General features: G+C 40.5%; 1 protein-coding gene and 1 long non-coding RNA gene across 2 annotated transcripts in view; both read left to right on the forward strand.

The window, feature by feature from the left end:
• LOC145657174 (uncharacterized) overlaps window positions 1–23,006 on the forward strand; it is a 454,169-nt gene that overhangs the window by 166,985 nt on the left and 264,178 nt on the right. The window lies entirely within an intron of this gene.
• Window positions 1,152–22,933, forward strand: LOC145657129 (NLR family CARD domain-containing protein 3-like). The gene is made up of 7 exons (XM_081711698.1): window positions 1,152–1,224; window positions 5,571–5,678; window positions 10,836–10,890; window positions 11,308–11,521; window positions 14,701–16,492; window positions 19,218–19,388; window positions 22,850–22,933. Exons 2-7 carry the CDS (start codon window positions 5,629–5,631, stop codon window positions 22,905–22,907), a joined length of 2,340 nt encoding a protein of 779 aa, XP_081567824.1. The 5' UTR covers window positions 1,152–1,224; window positions 5,571–5,628; the 3' UTR covers window positions 22,908–22,933.

Here is a 23,006-nt window from a genome sequence, read left to right on the forward strand (position 1 = left end):
TAGATGGGTGATTGAAGCTGTGAAGCTGTGTTTGAAGACTGCAAGGGACTCTGCTGCCCAGACAGCGAATGGGAGTTCATTCCACCATCTTGGAGCCAGGACAGAAAATAGTCTCGATGCTTATCGTCCACAAGACCTGACGCAAGGAACACTTAAAGTGGTGCATTTTACAGCGTTTTAAACTGACATACAAACTGTGTCATTTTTCTCTATGCTGTAAAATATGCCGCAAAAACCGTAAACCATAAAAATAGAGAAAAAGAATGCCGTACTTTGCGACATAAAACGTCCAAAATGCCGCTTTTTTCGCCGTTTTACAAACAAACTGCCTTTCGTTTGAAGTGCATTTTGACCACTTTGGCTTTCCATATTCGTAACACTCGCGTAAATAGCTCACTTAATATTTTAATCTAGTTTTCATATGATGAGGAACAAGTTTGGTTCCTTCTTTTAATGAAAGAACACTGCCAGTGATCCAGCTGTTATTTATTCTTACTGTTGTCTTTTATCTTTATCTCTTCTGCATGGCATTTATTTAATATAAAATGTAAATGATCAACTGTCAACTTGCAATGCTAACACACATTTACTGCTATTCTTTTACTGTTAGGCTGTGTTCTATACATCATGTAGTTTTCTGATACAGGTTTACCAAATACAGGTAAACAAATAAATTATTTTTTCCACAATACTTGAAACAAACAAACAAACACACGCGCGCGCCAGCATTCAGCCATTAAGAGGATTCTTTATTTGTCATACGCACAACATGCTATGGACGTCCACACACTTACATGCTTATTGTGAGGCTGATTATCTAAATTACAGTCATCTGTAAGTTAGAGCTACAAAGTGGTTTGTTAAATTCCGACGTGTTTCAACGTGCGGACATAGTGGAGATTTACTCTCAGCGCAGCCGCAAAACAAGTCCGTGTAGGCGGGACTGTGAATCCATTGGTTGTATAGACTAGTGTATGATTCGCTGCAGCAAAATGAAGGACAGCTAACTTTGTCTGCTGATTGGCTTAATAAAAATGACTATTATAAGAAATCGGTTGTGTAATTGTCTTCAGTCGAAAATGATTGACATGTGCTCCGCCCTCCACTTACACACAGGCGTTCCTGTAGTCTCACCTTTCTCAAGAAAACGAAAGTATTTTCTGAACAGTTGGCGTTGTTGAAGGTTGAGCGGGTTGAAGATACGAGCGTTTAAAATATTTCACGGTAAGTTCATTCTATTTGTAAAAATGCGATGTCGGTGCAGTTTAAAGCAACATGTTTTGTAAGTACATAGTTCTGTTTAGGTTCATTCGTAGGTCAACCCAAAGGCGGATTAAATCTCAAGATTAAAGTCCTGGTGAAGTTAAGCAACTAAAATGGCTAACGCCCAGTACGATTGCATAGCTATATTTAAAATAATTTAAAGGGCCGAGATATATATTGTCAGTTATTGTAAAACTCGATTTCAAGTCTTAGTTAGTCAGTGATATTTTCAAATGGTCCCAGTTGAAACTCCTCTGGCCTAAACTCAAGTTCAGATTCCCTGTATAGTTATTTAATTATTTATATTATTAATTATAGTTTGGGAGGGGACGGTCAATACTGACGTTTCAACGCTTGTTTCGAGTTTCTGAAAGGCAGCGTTTTGAAACGAAGTATGGCTCAAAACGGCCATGTCACGTGACCACGGCTAAACGAAGCTTGTGTTTCTACAGGTGTGATACAGAACCTGCCGCTCCTGTCTTTGACTGACAGTGTCTGAAACAAACCTGATCACACATCTGTCTCAGTCACAAACTCTATGAATGCTTATAAGTCAACAAAATACACCCCAACTTTCAGGGTTTTGTGAGAATAGAGAATTTGAGAGACGGAGAGATTCAGTGTTGTCTAGATAGAAGGTTACTGATAGGATATATTGACTGATAGGCTAGTGAGAGACATCCAGTGAGCAGTAGGTAGGATAGATATAGTGACATTAATATATAGAAAGTGTATGTAGAGAGAGATCCTCTGGTTTACTGACAGGAGTGTTGTGCTGTACATCCACACATTTATATAATGGTAAAAACACCTGTGCATGCCAGCAACATGTCTTCTATGTGAATGAATCTTTTCCAAGACTGAGGAGGTAATTTGGGAAGAGAAGAAGCCCCCCAAATAGCAGAACAACAAAAATTTTATAATATAAATATAACAATAAATATATCATTTTGAGACATTGTTCCTTTATTTTACTATGAAATCTGTTCCATACAGACAATTCATTAAATTGGTCTGCACTTCATACACTACAGAGTTCATGTGAACCCACAGAACCCAACAGAGTACATGTGAACCCACAGAACCCAACAAAGTTTATGCAAAGCCACAGAATTCTACAGAGTTCATGTAAACCCACAGAACCCATGTAGTTATTTATCCCAGTAAACATACCGGCATTTTGTTAATAGATTATCTTTCTAAATGTCATGTCTTACACATGAAACTGAAATGCCAAGAATTTGAAATGCCTCACAGAACACAACAGAAACAGTAGTTTATTTTAAATATTTATTGATCATATGTATCAATAACCTGGTATAACCCACCAGAATAATATATAGGCAAAGTAGTTTAGACATTGTTGTTTCACAGAATAGAATTATCAAGATGTTAGCAAAAGTGGTCACTGTGGAGATCATGTCAGAATGTTTCTATTCAAAAGGCCCATAAGTGTTGGAAGAATTATGAGTGAATATTATTTACTTTTGTTGTTCCTTATAATATACTTATCTAGTTAAACGTTACGTCATTGGTTAAAAATACTGGTTGATTATCCAGTTAAACTTTGTGTCATTGGCTGAAGATATTGGTAGATTATCCAGTTAAACTCTGCGTCATTGGCTAAAGATATTGGTCAATTATCCAGTTAAACTTTGTATAATTGGCTAAAGATATCACGGTGCTGAGTGTTTCCCACACAGTAAAACTCTGTTTGTGTTAAACCCAGAGACTCTGTGTTACTGATAAAATGTAAGTCAGGCATCTTCTTTTTATATTGATATTCTTTGATGAAAAAACAATGTTAGTTGACAATTACTAACAAGCAGGCACGTTACTCCCTGTGCCTTTCTGTATAGGTTTAGTTTCACTTTCATGTTTTAGTGTATTTATCCTCTGGTAATGCTGTGTTTCATATCAGCTGTACTTCCTTTGTCTATTAGTCCTTGAGTTTGTGAGGTTAAATCAGTTATTTCAATGTTAGTCATGGCCACTGCATTTCTTTATCAAGTCATTGAGTCAGTTCCAGAGATTTGCCGCTAGATGGGGCCCAAGTACCAGTTATATTGATCGTAGTATAGATATTTTAATCGACTGTAAAAGCCTTTTTTTTGTGTATTGTGCATGTTGTCATTTACAAACCACATTGATATTTAAAGTAATATCTGTATTTGTGTCTTAGACCAAAGATTGATGACACATATTTGATTTCACAACATATAATATTGGGTAACCTATTCTCTACTTCACAGTTCTGTAACATCAAAGTTCATGCCTGTTATTACACCTTTGATCTCAGTATGGCTTTAAGTGGTCTGGCCAACACACCAGGTTGAACACAGTATAAAGCCAACCTGTGCCAGTCATCCCAGTTCCCTACAGTAGTCTTTACTACACTTTTGAAACCTTGAAACTATTTTCGACACAACTGCTTCAAACATCTCAATTTTTCACAAAGCCTCACTTTCCCTCCACCACCTGTAGTGTACTGTAAATGTGTCATGATTAGTCCCTCCCAGCTTCCCTGTTCCGTGTTTTCTGTCTTGTGTATTTTAGTTCTATTCTGTAGTTTCGTTTTCTCGGCCCCTTGTTTGATTTTCCACACCTGTCCCTCGTTTAGTTCATGCATTTAAACCCTGTCTTGTTGCCTTGTTCTTGGTTATATATTGTTTATTTTAATGGTTGTGTTTATTTGAATGCGTGTGTTAGGTTCAGTGTGTTTGATTGGTTTAATGTCTGAATGTTTTTGAGAGCCCATCTCTGTATCCCCGTAAGTTTGTACTCCACGTGTCCTAGCCTTCGTGTTTCTTAGCCATGAGTTTCCCCTGTTTGCTTTTGTGTGTTTTGATTGATCATGTTGGTAATATGACCCTGGACTACACTAACGACTATGATTTTGGATTTGCCCCTAATAAATCTTGCTCTTCTCCGCATATGCGTCCGCCTCCTTACAACTCAATGTTACAAAATGTAGTGAACAGTTGATGTACACTGATTAAGGACAAAGATACCACCACCTATAGTGTACTGTAAATGTAGTGAACTACTAATGTACACTGATTAAGGACAAAGATACCACCACCTATAGTGTACTGTAAATGTAGTGAACTACTGATGAACACTGATTTAGGACAAAGATACCACACCTATAGTGTACTGTAAATGTAGTGAACTACTGATGTACACTGATTAAGGACAAAGATACCAGCACCTATAGTGTACTGTAAATGTAGTGAACAACTGATGTATACTGATTACGGGCATATAACAGACATGTTGACAGGACTTCTACCACTGTTTCCTCACTAAAGTGTCTTACTTCAATGTGTTGTGATTGCGCCACTTTATGTTCCAGATAGTTTCTGTGATGTCACAGTTTTATATTTCCATCACATACTAGTGTTGATACATTCTGTCTGTTGTCTTACTAACGTACCCTACGTAGTGTTCTATATAGACCCGTCTGTGTGGGGGAATGTGAGTGAGTGAGTGGACCATTACAGACACAGCCTGGTTTATATCATTGTCTCTAGTGTGAGAGAGAGAGAGAGTGTGTGTGTGTGTGTGTGTGTGTGTGTGTGTGTGTGTGTGTGTGTGTGTGTGTGTGTGTGTGTGTGTGTGTGTGCTAGAAATGACGCGGTTGCTCCTCTTCCTGTTGTGCACGTTGGACCGTGTCGATTTGCACCTCTCGAATTTAGTGGACAGTCATATGTGATGGGTGTCAGAATGTAATTCTCTGCTTTTTCAGGGGTTAGGGTTGGCTCTGCACTGCCACCTACAGTTCTGGAGATGACTGCATGGATGAACGCACTAGTATAAATACCTCACAGGTCTCTCAATATGATGATGAATTTACACTTGAATTTCTTTGTCACTGGGTGTGTTAAATACTAGTTGGCTGTGCTGGATATGTGGGGTTATTTGATGCTTTAGCCGTTGATGGTCAAGTTGCCTGTGCTTTAAGACAGAGTGCACATATATGGGCTGTTACAGTATATGTAAACACACACACACACATTTTATATATATATATATATATATATATATATATATAGCATACAACATAACTTGTTCTCATACACATATATTGCACGTTGTGTTGCTTACATCTTTATTTTATTTTATATATCTGTATTTTTATATATCTGTATATCGATATATCTATATATTATATATCTGTATTTTTATATTTTCTTATTTTTTGCTTCATGTTTGATATCATGTGTTTTATTTTTTAATATGTTAATGTGAGTTTTATCAGGCATTGATTCAGTGTGATTCACTCTGTGTGTGTGAACTGTTGACAGGGAGCAGAGAGCAGCATCTCCAGTGTCCAGCTGTGTGTGTGTGAAGAGGAACAACTCCATGATGGAGCCTCATAACTCCAGCAGTGGAGGAGGAACCTCTGACCCACAGTGAGGAGCTTTCCATCAGCACTTAATCTGAGGAAACAGGAAGAGGGAATATTCAGGATAAATGAGATGTAGTGAAGGATGTAATTACTCAACACTTTCCTCATCTTCATCAGGGTAGAGAGAGCAGAGCCTCCAGCTCCCAGCTGATTTACTTTCACTATTCAATATCATCAGGAGGTGGAGTGAGAGAGCTACCCAGCCAAACACACACACACACACACACACACACACACACACACACACACACACACACACACTAATCCCTGTCAGTCATCCTCAGCCATTCCCCTGCTCTCCATCTTCCACTTATTAGTTAGAAGTTCTAGTTATTCTCCCCTTCATCTGTTGCCACTTCCTCTACATATTTAAACCAAGTTCTACTATCAGTGCTGTTCTAGCTTCTGTTTGCGTGTGTGTTTGTGTGTGGTATGTTTGTGTGTTATTGAAGGACAGCTGTAATGTGTGTGGTATAGTTGTGTTCCCGACGGACAGAAGTGTGTGTGTGTGTGTGGTATGTTTGTGTTGCTGAAGGACAGGTGTGGTGTGTGTGTGTGTGTGTGTGTGTGTGTGTGTGTGTGTGTGTGTGTGTGGTATGTTTTTTTAGTTGCTGAAGGACAGGTGTGATGTGTGTGTGTGGTATATTTGTATTGCTGAAGAACAGGTGTTGTTTGTGTGTTATTGAAGGACAGATGTAATGTTTGTGTAGTTGCTGAAGGACAGATGTTGTGTGGGTGTGTGTTGTTCATTTGTCTTGCTGAAGGACAGGTGTGATGTGTGTGGTATGTTTGTGTTGCTGAAGGACAGGTGTGATATGTGTGTGTGGTTCGTTTGTCTTGCTGAAGGACAGGTGTGATGTGTGTGGTATGGTTGTGTAGTTGCTGAAGGACAGGTGTGATGTGCGTGTGTGTGTGTGTGTGTGTAGTATGCTTGTGTACTTGCTGAAGGACAGGTGTGATGTGTGTATGTGTGTGTGTGTGTAGTTGCTGAAGGACAGGTGTGTGTGTGTGTGTGTGTGTGTGTGTGTGGTATGTTTGTGTAGTTGCTGAAGAACAGTTGTTGTTTGTGTGTTATTGATGGACAGATGTAATGTTTGTGTAGTTGCTGAAGGACAGGTGTGGTGTGTGTGTGGGGGTGTGTGTTGTTCGTTTGTCTTGCTAAAGGACAGGTGTGTGTGTGTGTGTGTGTGTGTGTGTGTGTGTGTGTGTGTGTGTGTGTGTGTGTGTGTGTGCGCGCGCATGTGGTATGTTTGTCTTGCTGAAGGACAGGTGTGATGTTTGTGTTGCTGAAGGACAGGTGTGATGTGTGTGTGTGTGGTATGTGTGTAGTTGCTGAAGGACAGGTGTAATGTGTGTGTGTGTGTGTGTGTGTGTGTGTGTGTGTGTGTGTGTGTGGTATGTTTGTGTAGTTGCTGAAGGACAGGTGTGTGTGTGTGTGTAGTTGCTGAAGGACAGGTGTGATGTGATGTGTGTGTGTGTGTGTGTGTGTGTGTGTGTGTTATGTTTGTGTAGTTGCTGAAGGACAGGTGTGTGTGTGTGTGTGTGTTTGTGTGGTATGTTTGTGTAGTTGCTGAAGGACAGGTGTGATGTGATGTGTGTGTGTGTGTGTGTGTGTGGTATGTTTGTGTAGTTGCTGAAGAACAGTTGTTGTTTGTGTGTTATTGATGGACAGATGTAATGTTTGTGTAGTTGCTGAAGGACAGGTGTGGTGTGTGTGGGTGTGTGTGTGTGGTATGTTTGTGTACTTGCTGAAGGACAGGTGTGTGTGTGTGTGTGTGTGTGTGTGTGGTATGTTTGTGTAGTTGCTGAAGGACAGGTGTGTGTGTGTGTGTGTGTGTGTTTGTGTGGTATGTTTGTGTAGTTGCTGAAGGACAGGTGTGATGTGATGTGTGTGTGTGTGTGTGTGTGGGTGTGTGTGTGTGGTATGTTTGTGTACTTGCTGAAGGACAGGTGTGTGTGTGTGTGTGTGTGTGTGTGTGGTATGTTTGTGTAGTTGCTGAAGGACAGGTGTGTGTGTGTGTGTGTGTGTGTTTGTGTGGTATGTTTGTGTAGTTGCTGAAGGACAGGTGTGATGTGATGTGTGTGTGTGTGTGTGTGTGTGTGTGTGTGTGTGTGTGGTATGTTTGTGTAGTTGCTGAAGAACAGTTGTTGTTTGTGTGTTATTGATGGACAGATGTAATGTTTGTGTAGTTGCTGAAGGACAGGTGTGGTGTGTGTGTGGGGGTGTGTGTGTGGTATGTTTGTGTACTTGCTGAAGGACAGGTGTGTGTGTGTGTGTGTGTGTGTGTGTGTGTGTGTGTGTGTGTGTATGTGTAGTTACTGGAGGACAGGTGATTCTAATCAAGTGTCCAGTGAGTGCAGGTACCAGGTGGAGTTGATTGGGTAAGAATGTTGTGGGTGTAATTGGTTGTTCTCTAATGTGATTTATTTTCACTATTCAACATCAGGAGGGGGAGTGAGAGAGCAGCAAATTGTTTGTTGTCAGAAGTGGCTGAGGGTTTTCTGGCCCTTAAACATCCCTTCACTGTTGAACTCTTTTGTTTGCTCGTACTATTAAACAGTAAAAACACCCGTTATGTCTCCACCAAGCACTCCCCTTCACTCCTTCACTCTCACCACTCCCCTTCACTCCCCATCACTCCCCATCACTCCCATCACTCCTTCACTCCTTCATTCCCCATCACTCCCATCACTCCATCACTCCTTCACTCCTTCTTCCCAGTAGTGTAGGGGGTAGAACAGTGTGGTCTTGCTCACCCACTCCTTCAGGTCAAACCCTCTCAGTTGTTGGTTTCCTGTTCAGTTGCTTTACCTCTTTTGTCCCCTTCCCTGTTTCACCTCATATGTGTTTGGGTCCATCTAGGAGGTCCTGCTTACCTGAACAGGTGGGACAGTCCAGTTCTGTGATACTGACACTATAGTAAAGCAATAGTGGTGGTTCTGGTGTCATTAGTAATGGTGTAACAGTCCAGTTCTGTGATACTGACACTATAGTAAAGCAATAATGGTGGTTCTGGTGTTATTAGTTTTAGAAACTGTTACATACAGGTGGATGAGACGTCAGGATACAATTGCTGAGGACATTTATTAGGCCACAGGAATCACTGTCATAACAGGAAGAACCACACAGGACACAGGCAGACTGGGGTAATAGAGAACCACACAGGACACAGACAGACTGGGGTAATAAAGAACCGCACAGGTCACAGACAGACTGGTGTAATAAATACATTATAGAAAGGGGAAGTTTAGCTAGTACCATCTACCATATCAGTTAACTCCATCCACTTTTATTGTGGAGTCTGTGGTACTGGAGACCCCCAGCCATACCACACAATGTCAGAGGGAAGGAACATTCCTTCATCTTTCTAACCACAAAGATGGTGCAGTCCTCCCTGACACAATCTGCAAGAATCATTTCCCATCTCCTACTGCTTAAAACCATCACAAAAGAATAAGTCAAAAAATGTTTTTAGAGAAATGGTTTCTAAAGATCAAATCAAACAGATGTGTTGTATAAGTGGGCAGTTTTCAGCTTTATAAGAAAAGCTAATTTTGTAAATGCCAAAGTGAAAGATTTTTGGACACAGTATGGAACAAGTGATGAAAGAGGAGTTAAATTGGCTTAGAAATGTTAAAGCTTTAATTGTTAGTAAGGAAAGTTGTTAGTGGTTCATGGTCTGAGCAGTGTGCAGTGGTGTGACTGACACCCCTCACCTCCTGACTCTCTCTGGGTCTGATCTGATGTCTGGCTGATGTGTGACTGATTCCCAATACAGCGGCACATAGATTCTGCACCAGAGCAACATGTAAATAAACTAAACGTGTTTTAATACTGTAAACAGGTTTCATGATGTGTATCATACAAACACATAACATTTAAAGTATTCATAAATGATCCGCAGCTGATCTCAGAACTGTGTTGGTTTTGTAGCACCACAGCAGGTTCAGTAAGATGAGGAACAGGACCAAACTCAGTCCCACAGCCAAACCAACCAGGCCAAGAGAGGAGGAATTACCATCTGAACTCATGGGAACTGAACAAAGCACATAAATCACAAAATTATTTGTTACATGTTTGATCCATTCCCTCTTTTAAATTGGTTGTTAAGAAACATTTAAATTCACTGTTTTTTGACCTCTGAGACCCAGCTGTGTGGTGACTCTCCTCTCTCTGGGTGTTTACAGTAGTAGACACCCTCATCTGACTTTGAGACAGTACGGATGGTCATTTCTCCTGCAGTCTGGGTCTGGATGAGTGATCCATCTTTATATAAATCAGATCTGAGGTGTGATGTGATAGTGGGGTGAAGTAAACAGTGTAGAGTCAGAGGATCTCCCTCAGTCACAGGATGGACAAACTCTCCAGAATCACACCACCATCTAGACGAGAGAAAACACTTTACTCATCTATTACAGAGAGAAGGATTCCAGCATGAACACTGAGTATTACATAACAGGTTTGGGACACAGAATATAAATACAATACACCCAATCTTTGGAAAGTAGAATAATGTCACACACACACACAACTGTTAGACAGCTTTCTTTATTAACCCTCACCCTGGTTCTTGGTCAGTATCTGATAGTGTCCACAGCCTGTCAGGCTTCACCCCTGATTATCCTGCCTGCTGCCCCACAGCCGCTCTGTTACACCTCTCTCTCTCTCTCTCTCTCTGTTCTGTTGCCCTCTGTGTGGATGGGGTGCATATAATTGTTTATGTTCCAGTGTTCATTTTCTTGTGTTCATTTCCCAGTATCTGTATCTGATAGTGTCCACAGCCTGTCAGGCTTCACCCCTGATTATCCTGCCTGCTGCCCCACAGCCGCTCTGTTACACCTCTCTCTCTCTCTCTCTCTGTTCTGTTGCCCTCTGTGTGGATGGGGTGCATATAATTGTTTATGTTCCAGTGTTCATTTTCTTGTGTTCATTTCCCAGTATCTGGTGAAGCACCATTCACATAAACATTATTCTTCATCACCAGAGTGAGGGCCAGGGGCAGCTTCTCTGGTTATTCTGCTCTACTGTCAGTACAGTGTTTGGGTTGAAGCCATGTATCACATCATCATCAGCATCATGTACACAACCATGAATTTAACTTGGATTAATGTTTATAAACTGTAGATTATCCATTAAAGTCTTTGTTTTGTTTGTCCACAGTGACCAGAAGAAGCCTGTAAACATTTCTAAAGAAAAGCTGGAGTCAGTGTTCAAGGTGTGTAAGTGTGTGTGTGTGTGTGTGTGTGTATATGTGTGTGTGTGTGTGTGTGTGTGTGTGTGTGTGTGTGTGTGTGTGAGGGGGAAGGGTCTTTATCGTTGGAGTGTGTTTAGATCACAGATCATGATGAGACTCTGTGGTTTACTGGTTCATGCTTTACTTTAATGGCTTTTTGTAATTTAACTGATAATGAACAAAACTCAAACTTCACAAACTATTATAACTTTATAAAATTAACTAATATTTAAACTTTAAGATACAGCCCAGTTAATGTGATGCTTATGTTCTTTTATAAACCATATTGTGCACATGACCATCCAATCCCCCTCAGTTCAGCCCTCTCATGTTTAATGGATCATCCTGTGTTAAAATCATCTGTATATGACACTAGTTTTACTGATGCTGTTTATTCAGGAGCTGGAGGACAAAATCATCTCTCTGGTGAAGAATGAGCTGAAGAGATTTAAGAATCTACTGAGCTCAGATTACCCAGCATGCACTGAGAGACAGGTGGAGGATGAGGAGGATCAGAGCAGTGTCAGAGAGGGGGCGCTGGAGATCACACTGCACGTCCTGAGGAAGATGAACCAGACAGACCTCGCTAACACACTAAACACACTACTGACCAGTAAGAGCTCTGGGTCATGACATTATTACATTTAGCAGGTGCTTTTATTGAAGAAAAAAAAATTGTGAGTACAATTCAAGCATTTGAGGGTTAAGGCAGTGGCAACAGTGGCAACTTTGTAGTGGTGGGGCTTGAACTGACAACCTTCTGATTGTTAGTACAGCACATTAACTGCTGGACTATGTGTCATGTGTTTGCAGAATGCTGTTTTGAGGATACATTGTTATTCTTTAGGGCTGAGATTTAGTTTGACCAATGAGATTTGAGCACAAATCACTGGTAGATGTTGATAGTCTTTCTTTCTATGTCCACATACACCCCCCCCCCCCCGAGTATCAGAGTATCAGAGTAATCACCATCAAGTTTACTCACAAGTGGAATAGTTCAAGTGGTCATACACCAGTGATCAGACCTCAAACCAGCCCATCTAACCATAAACTCAAACCAAAACCTAATCCTAACTCTCACCCTGACCCTAATCCTGACTCAAACCCTATCCGAAATCCAGTTAAAATCCAGCTGTCAACTTCATGTCTATGACAACTTGTTGAGGATGTATTATTCTTGCTATATGTTCTCAAGTTCACACCTGCAGATATGAGCTTTGATACTCCAAATAAAGTGAAAAGATGCTGAATTCATCAGATTATAAACAGATTTTATTTAAAGAGTTAATTAAAACACTACTGAATTAATTAATCTACTGAATGTCTTCAGATGCTTCACTTCTGTTACATCACTGATGTATTACTGAGGGTCTTGTGAGCGTTTATTTAATGTTAAAAGCATCACTTAAAAGAAAGTGTCACTTTATTCTTTGGAACTGAGATTAGAACACAGGTCCTACCTCACAGATCACATTAGAACACAGGTCCTACCTCACAGATCACATTAGAACACAGGTCCTACCTCACAGATCACATTAGAACACAGGTCCTACCTCACAGATCACATTAGAACACAGGTCCTATCTCACAGATCATATTAGAACACAGGTCCTATCTCACAGATCACATTAGAACACAGGTCCTACCTCACAGATCACATTAGAACACAGGTCCTACCTCACAGATCACATTAGAACACAGGTCCTATCTCACAGATCACATTGGAACACAGGTCCTATCTCACAGATCACATTAGAACACAGGTCCTACCTCACAGATCACATTACAACAAAGGTCCTACCTCACAGATCACATTGGAACACAGGTCCTACCTCACAGATCACATTAGAACACAGGTCCTATCTCACAGATCACATTAGAACACAGGTCCTACCTCACAGATTACATTAGAACACAGGTCCTATCTCACAGATCACATTGGAACACAGGTCCTATCTCACAGATCACATTGGAACACAGGTCCTATCTCACAGATCACATTAGAACACAGGTCCTACCTCACAGATCACATTAGAACACAGGTCCTATCTCACAGATCACATTAGAACACAGGTTCTACCTCACAGATCACATTAGAACACAGGTCCTATCTCACAGATCACATTAGAACACAGGTCCTATCTCACAGATCACATTAGAACACAGATCACAGATCACATTAGAACACAGGTCCTATTTCACAGATCACATTAGAACACAGTTCCTATCTCACAGATCACATTAGAACACAGGTCCTATCTCACAGATCACATTAGAACACAGGTCCTGTCTCACATCACATTAGAACACAGGTCCTATCTCACAGATCACATTAGAACACAGATCACAGATCACATTAGAACACAGGTTCTACCTCACAGATCACATTAGAACACAGGTCCTATCTCACAGATCACATTAGAACACAGGTCCTATCTCACAGATCACATTAGAACACAGATCGCAGATCACATTAGAACACAGGTCCTATTTCACAGATTACATTAGAACACAGTTCCTATCTCACAGATCACATTAGAACACAGGTCCTATCTCACAGATCACATTAGTACACAGGTCCTATCTCACAGATCAGATTAGAACACAGGTCCTATCTCACAGATCAGATTAGAACACAGGTCCTATCTCACAGATCACATTAGAACACAGGTCCTATCTCACAGATCACATTAGAACACAGGTCCTACCTCACAGATCACATTGGAACACAGGTCCTATCTCACAGATCACATTGGAACACAGGTCCTATCTCACAGATCACATTAGAACACAGGTCCTATCTCACAGATCACATTAGAACACAGGTCCTACCTCACAGATCACATTAGAACACAGGTCCTACCTCACAGATCACATTAGAACACAGGTCCTACCTCACAGATCATATTAGAACACAGGTCCTATCTCACAGATCACATTAGAAAACAGGTCCTACCTCACAGATCACATTAGAACACAGGTCCTATCTCACAGATCACATTAGAACACAGATCACAGATCACATTAGAACACGGGTCCTACCTCACAGATCACATTAGAACACAGGTCCTATCTCACAGATCACATTAGAACACAGGTCCTATCTCACAGATCACATTAGAACACAGATCACAGATCACATTAGAACACAGGTCCTATTTCACAGATCACATTAGAACACAGTTCCTATCTCACAGATCACATTAGAACACAGGTCCTATCTCACAGATCACATTAGAACACAGGTCCTGTCTCACAGATCACATTAGAACACAGGTCCTATCTCACAGATCACATTAGAACACAGGTCCTACCTCACAGATCACATTAGAACACAGGTCCTATCTCACAGATCACATTAGAACACAGGTCCTATCTCACAGATCACATTAGAACACAGGTCCTATCTCACAGATCACAGGTTGTCCCCCCCCCCCCTTGTCCAGTCTGGGTTGTAGATCTCCTCAGTCAGGTGATGGTTACCAGTGTGTGTGGTGGAACCTCAACTGGTTTTAAACTACTGACCATTTGGTGTTATTGATGACCAATAAATATTATCAATAAAATAATGTATAATACAATGTCTGTTAATCTTGAAATCTAAGGCTGTCAGTCCTTGAATTGACTAAGATTTACCACTGGAAGTTTCATGCCCAATCTAGCAGGAATAAACAATCTATTTATAACAATCTGTTTATCTCTTTTCCTGTAACTCCTGTAATGAGTCTTTTATGAATGAATCTGAATCTAAAAGAGATTAGCATGTGTTCTGTTGTCTTCCTCTTTTATCAGAACTGGCCCCTGCTTGCCACAGAAAGCTCAAATCCAAACTGAGGGACAGATGTCAGAAGATTCATGAAGGAATCTCACAGCAGGGAACCACAGCACTTCTGAATGAGATCTACACAGAGCTCTACATCACAGAGGGAGGGAGTGGAGAGGTCAATAATGAGCATGAGGTGAGACAGATTGAGGCAGCATCCAGGAGAACAGCAACACAGGAGCCACCCATCAAATGCAGTGACATCTTTAGACCCTTACCAGGACAAGACAAAGCCATCAGAACTGTGCTGACTAAAGGAGTGGCTGGAATTGGCAAAACAGTCTCTGTGCAGAAGTTCATACTAGACTGGTCTGAAGGAAACATAATTCAGGATGTTCTCTTAATATTCCCACTTCCTTTTAGGGAGCTGAATTTGATGAAGGAGAAAAAGTTCAGTCTGGTGGAGCTTCTTCATCGCTTTTTCCCAGAAATATGTGAATTAAAACCTAAACATTATACAAACAACAAAATTCTGTTCATCTTTGATGGTCTGGATGAATGTAGGCTTCCTCTAGATTTCCAGAACAATGAGAGATTGAGGGATGTAACAGAGTCATCCTCAGTGGATGTGCTGCTGACAAACCTCATCAAGGGGAATCTGCTTCCCTCTGCTCTCCTATGGATAACCTCTCGACCAGCAGCAGCCAATCAGATCCCTCCTGAGTGTGTTGACCAGGTAACAGAGGTAAGAGGGTTCAGTGAACCACAGAAAGAGGAGTATTTCAGGAAGAGAATCAGTGATCAGAGCCTGGCCAATAGAATCATCACACACATGAAGTCGTCAAAAAGCCTCTACATCATGTGCCACATTCCAGTCTTCTGTTGGATTGCAGCCACTGTTTTAGAGAGAATGTTGGGTGAAGCAGAGAGTGGTGAGATCCCCAAGACTCTGACTCAGGTGTTCACACACTTCCTGATCTTTCAACTCAGACACAAAGACCAAAAGTATGGACGAAGTATGAAAGGACAAAAAAGGACTCACCCACATCACATGAGAAAAAATGTTTTGGCACTGGGAAAACTGGCTTTCCAACAGCTAGAAAAAGGCAACCTGATCTTCTATGAGGAAGACCTGAGAAACAGTGGCATTGATGTCAGAGAAATGACAGTGTATTCAGGAAGGTGCACTCAGATCTTCAGAGAGGAGTTTGAGCTACAGCTGGGGAAGGTGTTTAGCTTTGTACATCTGAGTGTTCAGGAGTTTCTGGCTGCTGTATATGTGTTTATTTCCTTAATCTCCACCAACACCAATGTGCTGCAACAGCAACACCCTGAAATGGTCAAAACCCCAATGTCTGTCTTCCTCAACAGTGCAGTGGACAAGGCCTTACAGAGTCAAAATGGACACCTGGACCTTTTCCTTCGCTTCCTTCTGGGTCTCTCACTGGAGTCCAATCAGACTCTCTTACGAGACCTACTGACACAGACAGGAAGCAGCTCTCCCAGCAAAGAGGAAACAGTCAAGTACATCAAGGAGAAGATCAGTGACAGTTCCTCTACAGAGAAATCCATCAATCTGTTCCACTGTCTGAATGAACTGAATGATCATTCTCTAGTGCAGGAAGTCCAAACATACCTGAGCAGAGGAAGTATCAGTGGTCTCCATGGAGCCAGACTGTCTCCTGCTCAGTGGTCAGCTCTGGTGTTTGTGTTGCTGAACTCAGAAGAGGACCTGGATGAGTTTGACCTGAGGAAATATGACCCATCAGAGGAATGTCTGCTGAGACTGCTGCCAGTGGTCAAAGCATCCAGAAAAGCCATGTGAGTATTTTCATTTAGAGATGAACAGTGGATGTAGCACTGGATGTTCTTGACTCAGAAGGTCTTCTATGAAAAATGAAAAGGAGAGAGAGAACATTAGACAGAGAAGGATAGAGAGATCCTATATTAAAGCACATGTAGGTGATTGAAGGCTCCAACACCAGGTGCTTAAGTTAAACCATAAAGTTGTGGAACATTGGAATGTAGTAACACTGTCCAGTGATTAATTAGTTTAAATGTATTAATGATGGTTAAATGATATTTGATGTCATGGGTAGTTGTGTGTCTGTGTGTTGAGAATGGTCCTACATTTAAAACAGTGGCCAACAGTGTTTATAGTTCACACTCTTAGTGAAACAGACAGAAAATGTGCTGCAGTGTAACATACAGAAGTGTTCAAGTACGAACTATCAGTGTGTACACGCGCACGCACACACACACACACACACACACACCAACCACACCACACCACCCAGTGTAACATACAAAACGGTTCAAATATGAACTATCAGTTCAGCTTTCTGATTAACATTACAGTTCAACCACTACTGACCAATACAGAGAAAAGTGCACAAGGATGAGCATGACCAATGTATACACATGCGCGCGCACACACACACACACACATATATATTTCACACTGATGGCAGTTTTCAAATTTTATCACAGGTTTTCTTTAGAGCCGATGATGGTTATTGGGCACATTATAAAGGTGTAGGTGTTAATATGACTTCATCTGAAACATTTTCATTGTTTAAATATTTTACCAAGGCAATTTGTCATAATCTAGTTGTAAATAGATTTAAGTCAAAATAAACTAACATCATTAACAGCAACTGATTCCAGTACTATACCTTCAGCTCTGTGTGATTGAGGTACTTGACATTTAATTAGAAGGTTGCTGGTTCAAGCCCCACCACTGCCGAGTTGCCACTGTTGGGCCCCTGAGCAAGACCCTTAACCCTCAATTGCTCAAGTTGTCATAATTGTAAGATGCTTTGGATAAAAGCGTCAGCTAAATGCCATAAATGTAAAATGATGAGTGTAGCATGCAGTGACATTCACAGCTCTGTGTGATCAGTGTAACATGCAGTGAGTCTCCCAGAAGCTAATGCTGTTACTACTGTCACTCACCTAAAACTGTAGCAGGTTACTGCTGTTGCTCACATACAGTGGGACCAATATCTCAGACAACTAGTGAAAATGATTGTTTTGCATTTCTCTCAAGTTTAATACAATGCTTTTCTTTACAAATCATATCATCAGCATAATTTGAGTGAACAGTTGAAAGTTTTTTCTTGAATTTCAGAAAGTGTTAGTATTTGGCTCTACTCAAATGCATATAAGCACAGTTGTGAAACTGACCGTATCAGTTCTTTTGTACAAAAAGTCAGATGTGCTTGAGTCCTCACACAAGCAGTGCAGGAGAAGTGAGTCAGTTCTGATCCAACTGAAACATGTGAACTGTCCTCTTCTCCCCAGTATTTTACTGCACACATACAGTCCATGAAGGACAAACGCCAGGGACACATTTCATGTCAACAGCAGACATGAGATAGTTGCCTCACACACACTTAACTGACTGATGGGGTCTGCCTCACACACACCTGACTGACTGATGGGGTCTGCCTCACACACACCTGACTGACTGATGGGGTCTACCTAACACACACCTGACTGACTGATGGGGTCTGCCTCACACACACCTGACTGACTGATGGGGTCTGCCTCACACACACCTGACTGACTGATGGGGTCTGCCTCACACACACCTCACTGACTGATGGGGTCTGCCTCATACACACCTGACTGACTGATGGGGTCTGCCTCACACACACCTGACTGATTGATGGGCTCCTTGACTTCAGCTATTAAGCCTCCAGGATTCTCGGTGCACCACACAGACAGAACTCAGGACCTCACTGGGAAAAGCAAAGGCAGAGGAGAATGTTTCATGATCAGTGACTCATAGTGTGAGCACAGGAATGTAAACACTAGTAAAAGATTCTGCTCTCTGCATTCTGTCCATTCCTCCATAATCACTACTGCAGTGTTCATCCCACCATCATTACTACTGCAGTGTTCATACACTAATATTCACTACTGCAGTGTTCATTATTCCATAGTCACTACTGCAGTGTTTATTTCTCCATAATAAATACTACAGTGATTATTCTAAAATAATCAATACAGTGGTGTTTATCCCTCCATAATCACTACTGCATTGTTCATTCCAACATAATCAATACTGCAGTGTTTATTCCTCCATAATCAATACCGCAGTGTTTATTCCTCCATAAACACTACTCTGCATGTCTTCCAACAATATTTTCTGTTTGTATATTAGTGTGTTTGTATTTGTGAAACATTGAATGATATCTATGTTCTTCTGTTTCCAATTATGGTGGTAGGGGTGGGATATTTTGATATTTGGACTGATTATGGTAACTGCCATTCACTGACTTATGAACCAACCATCCATTATTTGGTCACCTGTCTTAGGTTGCTAATGAATGTTATTTGTCATGTCTTTGTCCATTTTGTCTTTGATGAAGACACAGTAGTGTTGAAATGCTGCTGTGTTTGTAAAATTAAAAGGCTGAAAAACCATCAGTGTGTTCCAGACCTTTCTAGCTCTTCTTTACATTGTTATTAGCAGTTCAGATCTTTTAATTCATCATCCTCTGATTGAACTACATTATTTACTGTATTTACTCTTTTACAGACTATCTGGCTGTGGTCTCACGGAAGAGTCTTGCAAATCTCTCACATCAGTTCTACAAACAGAAAACTCACTGAGAGAGCTGGAGATGAATAATAATGACCTGCAGAATTCAGGAGTGGAGCAGCTCTGTGCTGGACTGAAGAGTTCACACTGTAAACTGGAGATTCTCAGGTGAATTTCTGTGACTATTTTTGAATGTAAATAAAGAGGCATTTTAAAAAGGTCAGTGTCAACTCCCTTATAGTACAGTATTAAACAAACATTGCCAGATAAGGCAATGCAAGGAAATATACATTTTTATATTATGTTATAAAGTTCTCTTCTCTAAATATTTCTAAATATAGTTTTCTGTTGAAACCTCGCTGCATTTCATTAAATGACCACACTGTGGAGACAAAGAGTTACATTTGTGATGCATAAGCAGATATTCAAGTCTAGAAGGGAAATATAACATTGTAAAGAGGAGACACAGATGAGTCCTTGTCCACGTGTACAGGTGTATTTATTACAATGCTGCTTCAGCTAGGCGCTTTGGCATTTTGTCCACAAGCTGCATTTTTGGTCACCTGAGCGCAGAAATTTAGCAAAATGTCTTACAGGATGAATATATTCAGAAACTGCCAACAATAGTGTTGTAAAATGAAGTGTTCTAATGTAAGATTTTCACTGAGTGATTTTATCTAGTTTATGTATGGAAACACTGTAAACATCAGTCATTCTAATCTCTCTGCAAATACAAGCCCTTAAAATCTTAATTAAAACATTTAAAGCTGAACTATTGAGATTCTAGACACATTACAGGACACTTTTACAATCACATGATTCCCTTGTGTTTTTGGGTGGGATATTGTCTAAATGTGTGTGTGTGTGTGTGTGTGTGTGTGTGTGTGTGTGTGTGTGTGTGTGTGTGGTACCTAGCATGTGTGGTGTTTTGTAATTACATCAGAACTTCAGACATTTCTGACATTTCTGCGTCCATAATTCATTATTTGATACTACAGAATGTAGACACATCAAGAATGATCACCACTTGTAAAATTATAACCACAGGGAGACTTATAACTACTTGTAGTATTAGAACTAAACATAGAATTATAACCACTTGTAGAATTATAACTAAACATAGAATTATAACCACACACACAATTTTTGGAATCTTGAAATACAACCTTTATCAAGGGTATGAATCAAAGAATGGAAGATACTTGTAAGTGATATAAAATATTAAGTGCTGGACAGAAATGAACCTTTCTCAGATAATAATATTTATGTTTATGTAACCCACACCCTTGATTTATTGGTGATGATTCATTCAAAATGTAATCTTATGGGTTAATGAATGACTCCCTTACTGACTTCATGTGATTGTCATAATCTGATAAGGAATTAAACAGTATGTATGTATCTTATTATACACTTAACTTGTGTACCCTGAAATTCCTCTGTGCTGTAAGGCCATTTTAGTGTGTCACCACAAGATGTTCACTGGTCCCATCTGTCCCCCCAGTAAATATGTTCTGCAGGCCTCAACTGGACATTTGGTGCTGAAATTATTTGCCAGCAAACAAGCCAGAGCTCACACTATTTAGTTCAGGATCAATATAACAACTGTTCATACACAGTAAACCAGACCTCACACTGTTTAGTTCAGGGCCAATATGACTACTGTTTATACACAGTAAACCAGACCTCACACTGTTTAGTTCAGGGCCAATATGACTACTGTTTATACACAGTAAACCAGACCCCACACTGTTTAGTTCAGGGCCAATATAACTACTGTTTATACACAGTAAACCAGACCTCACACTGTTTAGTTCAGGGCCAATATAGCTACTGTTTATACACAGTAAACCAGACCTCACACTGTTTAGTTCAGGACCGATATGACTACTGTATATACACAGTAAACCAGACCTCACACTGTTTAGTTCAGGACCAATATGACTACTGTTTATACACAGTAAACCAGACCTCACACTGTTTAGTTCAGGGCCAGTATAGCTACGGTTTATACACAGTAAACCAGACCTCACACTGTTTAGTTCAGGACCGATATGACTACTGTTTATACACAGTAAACCAGACCTCACACTGTTTAGTTCAGGACCAATATAACTACTGTTTATACACAGTAAACCAGACCTCACACTGTTTAGTTCAGGACCGATATGACTACTGTTTATACACAGTAAACCAGACCTCACACTGTTTAGTTCAGGGCCAATATAACTACTGTTTATACACAGTAAACCAGACCTCGCACTGTTTAGTTCAGGACCAATATAACTACTGTTTATACACAGTAAACCAGACCTCACACTGTTTAGTTCAGGACCAATATAGCTACTGTATATACACAGTAGACCAGACCTCACACTGTTTAGTTCAGAGCCAGTTGTTTCATTTACTGTTTATAATGCTTCACCTCGATTGAAACGTGTGTGTGTGAGGGAGAGACAGAACTATTATTTGTGTGTGTGTGTGTGTGTGTGTTTGTGTGTGTGTGTGAGAGAGAGAGGGAGAGAGAACTTTTATCTGTGTGTGTGCATGAGAGTGAGAGAACTATTATTTGTATGTGTGTGTGTGTGAGAGAGAGAGAGAGAAAGAGAGAAACACAACTATTATCTGTGTGTGTGTGTGTGTGTGTGTGTGTGTGTATGAGAGAGAAATAGAGAGAGAGACAGAGAGAGAGACAGATCTATTATTTATAAGTGTGAGACAGAACTATTATCTGTGAGTTTGTGTGTGTGTGAAATAGAGAGAGAGAGAGACAGACAGATCTATTTGTGTGTGTTAGAGAGGCAGAACTATTATCTGTGTGTGACCCCCACTGATGGAATGTGCTCCTCACTGGACCCCTTGCTGTGCTCCTTGTCTTTCTGCTTCCTCCATACAGGAGAACAAACACTGACCACAGAAAATACTTAAAACCACAAGATGTCTGGAGGGCTCAGAAGTTCAGAAACAATAGTGAAGGTGTTTTGCAGGGAAATTATATAAAATACAAATAGTGGGAGAGTCAAGGCACTGTTCTGTTAAAAAAAAAAAAAAAAAAGGAAAAAATGTGTAAAACTCTTATTTAATGCATTGTTCATAGCAACACTCTAATACAATGGTTATGCTACAGTTTTAATATGGTGCACATTAATGTGTCCAAGCTACATCCCACACAATATAGTAACATGGCTGTCTTTAGGGTTCACAAATTATGAAGAAAATCATCAGTATTATCTTACAGTGTTTGATAAATGGTAAAGGAGTGTTGGAGGCAGCCATCTTCAGTTGCTGGTTATTTCAGCTGCAGATGATTAGAGAGAGATACCAACCTTTATACATCCCTGTTATGTGCCAGTGTAGGGGGAGAGACCACAACAGACACTTTATTCTGAGCACAAACCACTATTACTAAAAAGTAATAGAGATCTACAAACATGCCATCTGTCTCTATGGGGAGTATAAGCCAGAATAAAAGCCAAACCCAACACATGCTCCACCCCAAACCTGTCTTCATTAAACATAAGCCATAAGAGGGAAAAGAAAATACAGTAGTAGATGTAACAAGTTCAAATCCACTCAGTGATTGTACAGTAATCTTCTACACCCACGATATTTTATGTTGATACACACAGCCACACAATAGACTACGCTACCCAACACTGGCACAATGACCTGGGGGAGTTGTTCTAGGACAGAGCCAACTCTGGAAACTGAAGGTACAAATCTGTGTTCTATTAGCATGCCTGTGTTCAGTCTGTCTATTAAATCTAATCAGGCTGCAGTTATGGA

This window comes from Electrophorus electricus, chromosome 1 (assembly GCF_041902795.1).
Source record: "Electrophorus electricus isolate QZ-2024a chromosome 1, ASM4190279v1, whole genome shotgun sequence".
In the NCBI taxonomy this organism is placed as follows: Eukaryota; Metazoa; Chordata; class Actinopteri; order Gymnotiformes; family Gymnotidae; genus Electrophorus; species Electrophorus electricus.

Coding starts and splice junctions, on each gene's coding strand:
- LOC145657129 (XM_081711698.1), top strand. CDS start 5,629: ATGATGGAGCCTCATAACTCCAGCAGTGGAGGAGGAACCTCTGACCCA. Junction 11,522..14,700: donor ACTAAACACACTACTGACCA/GTAAGAGCTCTG, acceptor CTCTTTTATCAG/AACTGGCCCCTGCTTGCCAC. Junction 19,389..22,849: donor TGTAAACTGGAGATTCTCAG/GTGAATTTCTGT, acceptor TGATACACACAG/CCACACAATAGACTACGCTA.